General features: G+C 32.5%; 1 protein-coding gene across 2 annotated transcripts; it reads left to right on the forward strand.

Annotated features, from left to right (window-relative positions):
- The first annotated feature begins 748 nt into the window (after positions 1 to 748).
- On the forward strand, positions 749 to 8677 carry LOC129889453 (uncharacterized transporter C405.03c-like). 2 transcript variants are annotated; one of them, XM_055964748.1, is made up of 8 exons: positions 750 to 1087; positions 2705 to 3097; positions 3875 to 4089; positions 5896 to 5966; positions 6077 to 6175; positions 6988 to 7105; positions 8236 to 8371; positions 8486 to 8677. In XM_055964748.1, the coding sequence occupies exons 1-8, from the start codon at positions 1007 to 1009 to the stop codon at positions 8543 to 8545; spliced, it is 1173 nt and encodes a 390-aa protein (XP_055820723.1). In that variant the 5' UTR covers positions 750 to 1006; the 3' UTR covers positions 8546 to 8677. The 2 variants fall into 2 exon arrangements, with proteins under 2 accessions (XP_055820724.1, XP_055820723.1); XM_055964749.1 differs by lacking the exon at positions 6077 to 6175 and having other exon boundaries at positions 749 to 1087.
- The last annotated feature ends 3430 nt before the right edge of the window (positions 8678 to 12107 follow it).

The raw sequence follows: 12107 nt of genomic DNA on the forward strand, positions 1-12107 counted from the left end.
ATATATTTCTAGCTCGATTTATTTTTTCATCAAAAGCCTTGACTTTCTTCAACAAATCCAGATCACTTTATTTGCTTGAGGATGGTGTTGATCTTCATACCAATAAAAAAAATCACAGTCATCCATTTTCTACAAAATCAATCAGAAAAAGGATCACATCTTAATTGTTTCAATCAGAAAAAGGATCACAAACCCAGATCACCTAGTTTGTATCTGTTTTCTATCTGTTCATTTGGCTAATAGAATCACATCTTGATTGTTTCAATCATTGTAGACGAACGAAAAAAGGAAGGAGAATCGATATATACACTAAACATAAAAAATTGTCTTAATACATATGTGTTTAATTTTTCTTACGGAAAGGGCTAAAATATATCCTTAAACTAAGTGAAATTGAACAAAAATGTCTCGGTTAATAATTTGATCTAAAAATGCTCATACTGCTAAAAGTTTGGTCCAAAATACCCTTATTGTTACTTAATTTTCTAATAAATATATTAGTAATCTTTCTTCTTAAACATGCTCTATTCCTGATAAAAATAAAAGATTATTGTAATCATCATTAATTTTTATTTCGATAACGATAAAAGAATTTCTAATAAGATATAAAATATTTTTATTTCTTAATTTTTTTCATATCAAATATATCAAAATGTTTGTGATCGAGAAAAGTTTGAATTAAAAAAAAAAGACATTTAATATGTGCCCATTCAAACAGAGATGGTGTTAGTTACATGTCACTCCCGTACGTCACTGAAATATATGAATTACATGTCAAACAGAAAGCACTATTCACGTTTAATCTTCTCTTGGTAATGCCAGTCAACTGCAATATTAAATGCATTTCAACTCCAAACTCTTAAGTATTAGACATTTTCTCTCCCCTTTTTACAACCTAAGAAAAGCACCACAAGCCTGGAGTTTTTCCTAAGATTTTTTACCCATTTTTCTTTGTTTAAAAGTTGGCTACTTTGTTTGCGAGTTTTTTAATTGTGTTTTCTAAGATATGGTTTGGAAATACAATGCTGGATTAGGGCTTATAGGAGTTTTTGTGTTTATATGGGTTGCTTCTGCTGAGGTTACCCAGGTAACCCTTTTCATTTTGCGTTCTCTTTGTAATTTTCTTTTTTGGTGTTTCTTCCTACTTTCTGGGATTATCAAATACTCCCTCCATGCCAATTTATGTTGTATAGTTGGAATTTCAAGAGTCAACTAGGAATTTTTATATATCTTTGTTAATTATTATGATTTAAAGCTAGTTTTTAAATATATAAATTTTAATTCAAAAAAATTAAAGCTTCCCTGTCCGAATTCAGTATAAGTTAGAAGTTTGAATCACGAAATTTCAACTGTGTGTGCTTGTTTCTTTTCATAGCTGAATGCGAAATTTGTTTTCTTATGCAGCAATCAGATAGGGAAAGATTGATAAGAAGTAAAGCGAATATATACACTAGGCTTAATTGCTCAAAAGTGCATTCAATTTCTGAATTGGAAAATATTACAGCTGATATTATAACCTCAAAATTCCTTTTCTTTTTTCCTAATTTGGTACTAACATGAAGGACATTATAGAAACATGTACTCTGGTTCGTTAAGTCTCGCAGAAATGCGAAAGAGAAAGGTAAGGATTTTTAGTGAAATTTGGTCCCATATATTGCTAAGCAATGGAAAAGCTTTGTTTCTATAGTCAAGCAACTGAAATCACTTGTATAAGGAGGTTCAGAAATATAAACATTGTGGAAATGCACTTAGTAATAATCAGGCAAAGTCATGTGAATAGCTGTCCAATTTCAGGTAGTAGCATATGTAGAATTATTTTTTATTGTTGCGATCATCATTGTACAAGGTCTTATGAATTATAATGCCTGTAGAGTATCCATTGTATTTATACATTAAAAGAATATCATACGAGTAGTTATCAGCTTTCAGACTTTATGTATCGTATTTCGGTTTCTGTTGGCGTAGTTATCTTATTATTATCTTTATCTACTATCATTTGCTGGGAAAGAAATGAGAAGCAAAAAATGTATCATGCACTATTGCTTTTAGACTGATAGATGAGAGCACATTGAGGCAAGTTAGCGCCAACCATTTTCTATCTTTGTTTTGTTCTGAACTTATGCCTTTGCATAAAATCTGAAACAGAATGACTTTTTGAATGCAAAGCCCACTGATTGATGAAACCTACTGTATTACCACTAAGCATGCTGATTGTATTCATCAAATATCATATGCTTACTCTCATTTAGATTGATCAAGGAGGTCATGTCATCTATGCATATCATATTCAGTAACTTGTGTCTATGCTAACTATTTTGTCACATGAGGCACTTAATTTTTCCGAGCACAAGCTTTTCTAAGAGATGGTTTGAGACCAGCATTTTTTTAAATGAATCATGTCTCCATTACATGTCTGTATTGTAAAATTTCTATCATGGAATCTTAACAACAATTACTTGGGGATTATTAGTAAAGAAGTGCTTAGAGCTGCTGGAAAAGGGAAACTTAGAATGTCTGTATCATTGTGTTGTAGTTCCTATGCTGAAGGAGCTGATCTTTTATAAGTATGTATCTAAACAAAAACTATTTGCCGTTCACTAGTTTCAGCTTCCATTTATTTCTCTTGATTTTGAAGTTTCTCAATCATATGATGCAGAAGTTTTTGGACAGGAGATACTAAGATAACACCCTTTATGTCCTGCAGAAAATTTTTGTAGAGTATAAACAACCTTTTGCTGTTACATATCTGGGGATTTCTCTTATGGCAATCTTCCTGCCTGTAGCAGTTTGTAAAGATCGGTTATGCAGTTTATTGGAGCAGAGTTCGTTGAAGAAATTGTACATTGAAAATCATCTCCTCGACGACTCAGTTCTAGATGTGCCACTTAAACTCAATGACATGCACGATCATCCTGAAGGAGATTTGAAGGATTATTCTATAGCAGACATATTTTACAGCAACCCGGAAGAAGGCTTTCCATTGGTTGATATCAACCATAAAGATGAGTTCCACTTTCTTAAAGAGGGCTATGAACATAGCTCGTGGGGCCTTGTCAAATGTAGCTTGTATCTTTCTCCCATATGGTTTGCAACAGAGGTAATTGTTTCTGTCTATAATCATCTAACACATTTAAGTTGAACAATTTACTTCTTTCAGTATTTGCATCGAACATTTCTGTCTATATCTCCACCCTCTCCCCTAAAAGATAAACAAAACAAAATAGCGAGCAAAAAGGGGGAAAAGACAAAGCTGGTAGATGTGTTCTGGATGGGATATGCTTCACTACCCGATCCTTAATAGATTTTGCGATAAGATTCAAGATCATTCATTTAATCATGTGCTAGCTTTTTACGATGTCTTGGTTTTAGAAAACAAATGTTGTTGCTTGATTAAAATGTCTATGAAACATTGGGCATATATAACATCTCCTGTTAGGAAATATGAAATTGTTATTTCAAAATCAGTTCCAAACAGAAAAATTACAGAGAGTTTTCTTTACTTGTAAAATAAAACCCAGAAATATCACGGAGATGGAGAACTTGTTTTGTCCATATTTATGAAAACCAGAAAGACCACGGAGATGGAGAACTTCTTTTGTCCATATTTATGATTTCACAATCGTTATGTCCTTATTCTTGAAAATGTATGATGGATGAGAATCGGATGATAGAGAATTCAAGCAATTACTGATGCAGTCACGTTGGTGTGATTATGGATCAAAATGACTATGCTTACATTAGAGGCGTGTTTAATGTATCCAGATCACTGGCTGTTACTTGCCATATTCTGTCTTTATCTAGGTGTTAGATGTTAGTTGTCTAAATTATGTAGTTGGTGCTTGCATGCCCAACTTAATTGCTTTATGGTTTGCAGTATTTTTCCAACTCTGCACTGGCGAATACGAGTGTGGCTAGTACAACTATTTTGACCTCTACATCAGGCCTTTTTACTCTTCTTTTTGGAGCACTCCTTGGCCAGGATTCAATAAATATTGCAAAGATGATTGCTGTTATAGTTAGTATGAGTGGTGTAGCACTGACTACAGTTGGAAAAACATGGGCTCCAGATGAAATGCAAAGTGTATTTGTGTAAGTTTTAAATAAGCATCTGTGTCTCTGTATTAAGGTCGTGTTAATATGTCTTGAGATTTTCCAAACCAACCATTTTTATTATGCAAACTGTCCAACACTAATTTAAGATATTCTATACTGGAAAATGCTATCCATACTAGTGTCAGATTTTTTTGAGGATTTAATTGTTTCTTAATGAGGATTCTTAGGATTACATTGAGATGAAATTCGAAGTATTAGAGGAATAAACTACATTTGCAGCGGTAGAAGATGCTTTATCCAAGTTTAACATACATTTTAAATTCTTCGTTACTGCAACATTTTGTTCTTCCATTAGATGCTGATATGTTATTATTGCACAAGTTGTGCTTCTATATTACTTATTTCATTTTGTTTCCATGAACAATTGAGAAATTCGAAAAGTTACTCATAATGACAATTGTTATAAACAAAAAATGTGAAAAAGTTTCAATAAGTAACTTTGAAATGATACATGCAATTTAAGCTCAGGATATATATACAAACCTAAAGGCCATTCTTCTAATATCAATTTGATTGGTAGCTTACTGGTTTTCATTTTCATTTCATGGCTTTAGCTTCCTTCCATCACCATGTATCGCCGCAAGGGTGGAGCATTCCTGGTGAAAGTGACATAAAAGTTGCTGATGGTTTGCTGGAAAGATAATAAGACCAGTTCAAGGCTCATACCTACTTTAAGGAGCTTGGTTTTTGCACCTGTAACTTGAAATGGATATTTACCAGTCTTAATACATAGAGAAACGGAGAGCAGGATCAAGTAAATAATGTAGGAAAAATTTAAAACTAGGCACTTACGGCTCCTTTTTGTAGTTGAGGCCGCCGCTGCAGCATGTTTGGTTAACAGAATAAAATGAAAATGTTCAGTTTCAAAAAAATAATAATTTAAAACTAGGCAGTTAATTCCAGAACGAATGGAAAAGAAAGTAGGAATTGATGGAAAACTTAAGATGTGGCCTAGTGGTCAATGAAGTGATTGAGAATACTGAGGTTTCAGATTCAAAACTCAGCGGAGACAAAAAATACTAGGTGATTCTTCCCATCTTTCCTAGCCTTGGTGGACAGAGTTACCTGGTACCTATTGCTGGTGGGAGGTGGCAGGTATCCCGTGGAATTAGTCGAGATGCGTGAAAGTTGGCTAGAACACAACGGTCATCCAAAAAAAAAAAAAGAAAGAAGGAATTGATGGAAAACTTAAGATCTCCAAGGCTAGTGTAGGTTACCTCTCCTGTGTGGTTTGCGAGTTATTGCATAGAAGCGGGGGTTTTACCCTTTGCTCACCCAAAAGATAGCGGCTGCGGGTTTCTCTTGTCATCAAAAACTTAAGATCTCAAAGGCCCTTTAGGAGTGGCACCTAACAGAACGTTTAATAGAGGCTAACCATTCAAAAGATCTTAGAAACTTCTCTGAATAATTCTTTTGTTTTCCAATTCTTCTCACAAGGACATTACAATCTTACAAAGTTTATTGTCTGCTAACAATTTTCCACATTGACATTCAATTAAATGATGCCATTATGAAACACTTTTGGGTGTTTAAAGTAAAGTTTTCCTTTTCTGTTTTAAGAAAGATATGCTTAAGCTGACCATAACCTGCTGTTTTGGCAAATAATTCCACAATATATTTACTTTGTTTCTGATCATGGCTAACCTGCCTGGTTCTTGATATAATTGGCTTTTCAATTTTGTAAGGATGACAAATATTAGGGATTTTTCAATTTACTTCCATCTGCTATTTTTAATGTCTAAATCTAGTGCATCATTTTTGTGGGTTCATTGCCGCTGACAGGACTGCTAAGCATTCCATTATTGGTGATGTTTTTGGTCTTCTTTCCGCAGTGTGTTATGGCCTATTCACAGGTAGGATATCTATCACTTTTGGGATGAAATTGTCACTTCTGTTTTACAATGATAATTCGAGTATCATGGTTCTTATTTTGATCTATGTACGGTTTTCTTGATGTACTCAGTACTCCTCAAGAAATCTGCTGGATCAGGAGAAAAGGCAGATATGGAGAGGTTCTTCGGATATCTAGGCATATTCACTTTGTTTGGCCTTTGGTGGCTTGGTAATGGACATTTTGGAAATTACTGACAGCATGAATTTCATAATTTTTCTTTCATAATTAGAGAAGCTGCCCACTATTCCCTCAGTTTGGTCTATCAAGAAATAATAACATTCTTATGAGTCGGTATAAATCAAGAAACACAAGAATTGAACAAGGTGATCAGTTCTTGTTAATTTTTTTAGAAAGGGATGCAGAGAAAACCCCGGGTATATTAAATTCTTCAGTTATCTAATAAAAGGTAACACAATTGCTCTTGTAAGGAACACGATTTTCTTTAGGTAGTGCTCAAATTTTGGAACTGATTTCGATAAGTTCTATTGGAATTTTCTAGGTTTGGAGTTGGTTCCTTTGTGATGAAAATGTGTTCTTTTGGGACTTCTAGGTCTAAGTTGGCTCTGTTGTACTATTATTGTACTTAATGATGATATAGTGTTTCATTCCATATATTAGATTCTTGTTTAATCGTCTTAGTTTTGACTTGGAATGGAATTTAAGAGTAGGTGAAGAGTTGAAGGTTGTACATAGAAATTATAATATATTGGAAGCTGGTTCAAAGTTAGAGTTTACTTCTTACAGAGTTTGATCTTTTATAAGAATAGAAGTTGGATATTTTTGGTGCATCTTGAAAAGGAAAGACAGCCAATCTTTTCCGTAATGGTGGAATACAAATATCCATAAGCCAGTGGAGAGAACTTCCAGAAGTCAACTGTGATGCGACCAGCCATATGATATTCCATCCTTAATTTGAGTTTCTTCCTTAAAGAATTGATTATGTATTACTGATTTTTATCACACCCTATTCTTTTTCCCAGTGTGGCCATTAAATGCTGTTGGGTTGGAACCTAAGTTTGATTTCCCAAGCTCAGCTTCTATTGCCGAGATTGTGCTGCTGAATGGATTCATTGGGAGTTTTCTCTGTGACTACTTATGGTACGTACAAGCACTTATCATTGTGACAAAATAAGAACGGATAACTTATCTTGAATTGATTGTAAACAAGATACAAGCTTGGCTCCTTATATAGGAATGCCACTGCCAGAAATAAGTTAAGTTAAACTATTTGAAGTGAGAGTTAATTAAATTAGGAATACCTGAATATGGAGATTCTTTATTATGTGAGAATTATGAAGACTTTCAATACTATTAATCTTGTTGATAAAGGTCAATCAATGGATATCTCGAGTTGGTGTAACTGAGTGACAAGTAAAGTAGGGGAAAGAAACTTGAGTAGTTGCAACTGAATGGAAAAAGATAAAAGATGGTTCTTTCCATCATCTAGTTCTAGTTTCAATTAGTATATAGCAACTTCATTAGCTAATCGACTAAATTAGCTTCTAGCCGACTTATTAACTTAACTAAGCTCATTAACTGTTTTTTCATATTACACCACAGCTATGACTTATCACATTGCTCGCCAACCTTACCCCGCTCTCTTTTCTTCCACACCACTTACCTCAAGTTAGAGGGTAGAAGATATTTTTCACCTCAGCTTGCACAGGAAGGTATTCATGCTGATTCTTTTCAAGGCTCTTGATCAGGATATCTGCCAGTTGCTCCTTTCTGTGCATGTATCATCTACTAGTAACATAAACCTTGACCTTCTCCCTTATGAAATGACTGGCAAAACCCATAGAATCTAGAATATGAATAAAGTTGCATTAAATCTTGAGTTCCAATAAATTCATTTGGATCTTTTGTTAGATCCCACCTTTTTCATTTGCTGCTTAGGTTAAGATAATCTCTATCATCTCGATTACTCGATACATATTGAATAACACAGGAGAAAACATTTCCTGGGATTAAGCCTACCTCTCTGCTCATTTAGCTTTAGCGCATCAGCTAATCAGATGATAGTGGAGATAAACTGCAATGAGAGCAAACCAATTAGCTGGGACAGGCTGTTCAGAGTCCTTACTTCTGCTGTATTGAAGATCACTGCCTTAAATTTGTGTTGCTCAGACTCTTCCAGAATCTTCCCTAATCTTTTCTCTACATTGATATATTCTTTTGCTCTATATCTTTTTAGATTAACACTGGTAATTTCTGGAAATATGAAACAGGGCACTTTCAGTATTATGGACAACACCATTAGTTGCGACACTGGGCATGTCATTGACCATACCCCTTGCTATGATCGCTGACATGCTAGTTCATGGCCGTCGTTACTCTGCAGTGTACATTCTTGGATGCATTCAGGTTTTTCTTCAAAAAAAAATAATACTTTTCTACATGCTTGGAGTATGTTTTATAAACTGAAAAAAATTAGCATGTTACAAACTGAAGCGATTCTTTGCTGCTTTGGTTTTCAAGGTCTTCGCTGGATTTGTTATAGCTAACCTATCTGACAAGTGTTCATGCCGAAGAAGGTGAGCATTTTTTAGTCCAAAGTGTATAAAATACATATATATATTGTATTACTGCAGTAGAAAAATAAAGTATGGTCAAATTGTAATAAAAGCATTTCAATTTTCCAACTGTATATAGTTTGTTATTTTTTGCAAATGTATTCCCTTCCTTCTCCATGGAAGTATTCCTTAAATTTATGTCTTATATTCAGCACTACCTTATATTATATGTGCTCAATGCTAATAAGTCCAATTTCCAAAGGTCCAACAGATTAGTATCTTACGACTCGATCCATTATAGTCTTTAAGTCCAATATGGGAATTACACGGTATGGATGGCAGGGTAGCTTCAATCTTTGTTAACTATAAAAAGTTGTACATTCTAAGGAGAAAACTATTAGATAAATTGAGGTTGTTAATGCCTACTTCAAAAGTCAAAATTGAAAATTGGAAATATTCAAATCTATTAATCCAAAACCAAACATAAGAAATCCATTCCAATCCGAACTTATTTGGATTGTAATTTCTTCAATCCAAAAATCGAAACTCCAAAGTAAAATTTTCATATACAATCCGAATGAAATACTAGACCATACTTCCAACTTGTCCTTCAATTTGCTTATCCAACTACATTATGAGGATAAATGTAGTTGGTTCTCCATCTTGTACTCCTCACAAAGACAACAAAGTACACTATGAATGGGGAATATGTAGTCTGGTGAATCTGTCCTTAGTCATTAAATCTCTCTTTATTTGTCAGCCAAAGAATGAAACTGTGTCTTGACAACATGATGGAGTTTCATATCACCCAACATAGAGTTATAGTTGTTGCTCAACATTAGGAGTAAAAAGTGTTATACCATCCTACCATAGCTCCACTTAATGTTATACCGTCTAATTCTTTTAATTCATTTTGTCATATTTTTTGAGTAGGCAAGACCACCTCTTTGGAAATGGGAAAAAAAATTACTGGCTCAAAGTATGACCAGTAAAGCGTTTGTTTTAAGCCTTAAAAAAATTAATAGTAAATTTTATGATTTAAATTTTATTTAAACAATATTGACATTATTAAAAAAAAATTGTATGTAAATAAAAATATCTACTTTTTATCAAGGATATTTTAATTCGCCGTTATGTACAATGAATACAGTCTAAAATCATATTTTTATTTGTTCAATTTTATAAACAATCTCATTTCCATCTCATTTCAAATCTTCAGGTTAAATTTATCGCTTTTCAATTGTTTTGAAATAGCATCAGCATCAAGCAGATGTCATATGTAGGCTGTAGCATAATTCTTAAGAAGAATTCCATCAATTTATAACAATCCTAAATATTATTAGGATTCAACTTTCAAACTGTCTCAACAACACGGTGATATTTGCCATTGTGAATTCCATATACAGTGATTTCCATTGAATCGAACAACAGGTTGAATTAAAAATCGGAGATGAATTATAGAGAAGAAACGAAGAAATTTTAGTGAGGAACAAAATTTAGGAATTTTTTTACAGTTTTAACAATTGGAGAATTTTGAAATCTCTCAATCTCGCTCGTCTCCTTCATATGATACAATCACTTATATCAATTATATTCGTGATGCAATTATTGATCAGATATACAAATCAATTGTATCTCTATTGTCTCTCTTCTAGATCTCGCTCGTCTCTCTCCTCCCTCTCCCTCTCCCTCCCCCAATCCACTCACCTCTCCTCCTCTCAATCTCGCTCGTCTTTCTCTTCCTTCTAATATGTAGCTATGAATCGCAATTAAGCAATGAAAGTTCCTCATTTTTAATCAGAAACCAATCATCAATTGAGGTGTGATTTCCTGTTAGAAGCTCTAAGCTGTCATTATGTGTCTATTCGACACATGATTTTTTTTTATAGAGAAATTATTTTTTTCTGTTTCGTATTACTTGATTCATGCTACCTAATACATTTTAAAAGAAAATTTTAATTGAAGATATATTTTATTAATGATGTTTTGAAACTCTAAATTTGACCATTACTATTTTATATAATTATTTTATACTAAATATAGTATGAAAAGAAAGTAACAAAACTTTACTGATTTGCTAAAATAGATAAGTAAAATGAAATATCTATTTGCAGTATTGGAGCCAAGTAAAAAAAAATGAAAAAGAAAGAAAGATTACTTCTTTTAAATTCTATAACCCTCCCTCTTTAATTTCCTTCTTCTCCCTATCAACAATAAAGAAAATTTGTATTGAGATATAATTTGCTTTCACAAATTTTAATGGTGAGTGAAACTATCAAATGTTACTGGAATATAATTACAAGAACTAACATGAGGGTAAAATGAATAAATATGGGTTGTGGTGCTATAGTGTGACTGCTCTATTCTTAATTAGAGGTCTCGGGTTCAAGTATTGGGTATGGAGAAAATTATGTTGGGAGCGCCACCCCCAAATGAGTCCTGCAGTGAACTATTCGAATTTAATCGGAACTTTAATGCGGACTCCAAGCACTGGGTGGAAAACCAAAAACCAAAAAAAAATAATGAAGTGTAAAAGGTACTCTAATATAGTTTGTACAACGAAAAAGAAGACGAAGGAAATCATGAATTACAACTTGTTGAAATTTTGAAGAAAAATTATGTGATAACATTCATTTCTGGAATTGATAGAAGTGGGAGATGATTGTAGATAATTTTTGAAAATAATACCCCATCCTGTTTTATTTTATGTGGTGTCCTTTTTTTTAGTTCGTCTCAAAAAAATATTATCTTATTATGATTAGAAATAATTTAACTTTGAAATTTCTTTTTTATCATTAATGAAATGATTCTCAGTCATATAAATATCCAAAAATTATTTTAAACCACAATTTTTAAAATTTTTATTTTATTCTTACACATCGTACAAATAAAAAATGTCACATAAAACGAAACGAAGAGAGTAAAAGTGGAGAAAGGTGACAATGAAAGGGGATGAATTATGTGAAAACATATTTTTTTTGCGAAATGTAATTTCATAGATACGATGTGGGAGAGTGGAGTGTACTTATATTTTATTTTTATTTTTAAAAAATAAAATAATTATTTTTGATAGATGCTTTATTGAACGTACAATGAAAAAGAGGTACCAATAATAAGTAGAAACAACAACAAAAAAACAAAATATCGAGGCTAAAAAATAACAAATAGTAATAAGTATCTAAAGATAAAAGAAAATAAGAATAGATAATATTAATATTTTGAGAATGGAAAAAGAATACGTTTGCCTTCCTATTAATCTTTTACTTGACGCCCTGTCATATTCTATTATTTAATTACTTCGCTTCAATACTTTGTAAACATATTTTTACTTCTCCTCAAATTCAATATGTCTAATTAAAGCAACTAAATAAAAAGTTTGGACAATTTTAGAGGATTGTCTGCATTCAATAAAAACACAAAGATTAAAATATTCAATTCTTTTTTATCGGATGTTCCCGAGGACAATTAAAATATTCAATTTGAGGATTAATTTATGGATGATCAAAAAATATATATATTTTATTGTATCAAAATTACTATATTATTTTTTACAAAAGAAATTAAATTTTACTTAAATATTGTATAAA

The sequence above is a fragment of the Solanum dulcamara genome, chromosome 5, assembly GCF_947179165.1.
Source record: "Solanum dulcamara chromosome 5, daSolDulc1.2, whole genome shotgun sequence".
Classification (NCBI taxonomy): Eukaryota; Viridiplantae; Streptophyta; class Magnoliopsida; order Solanales; family Solanaceae; genus Solanum; species Solanum dulcamara.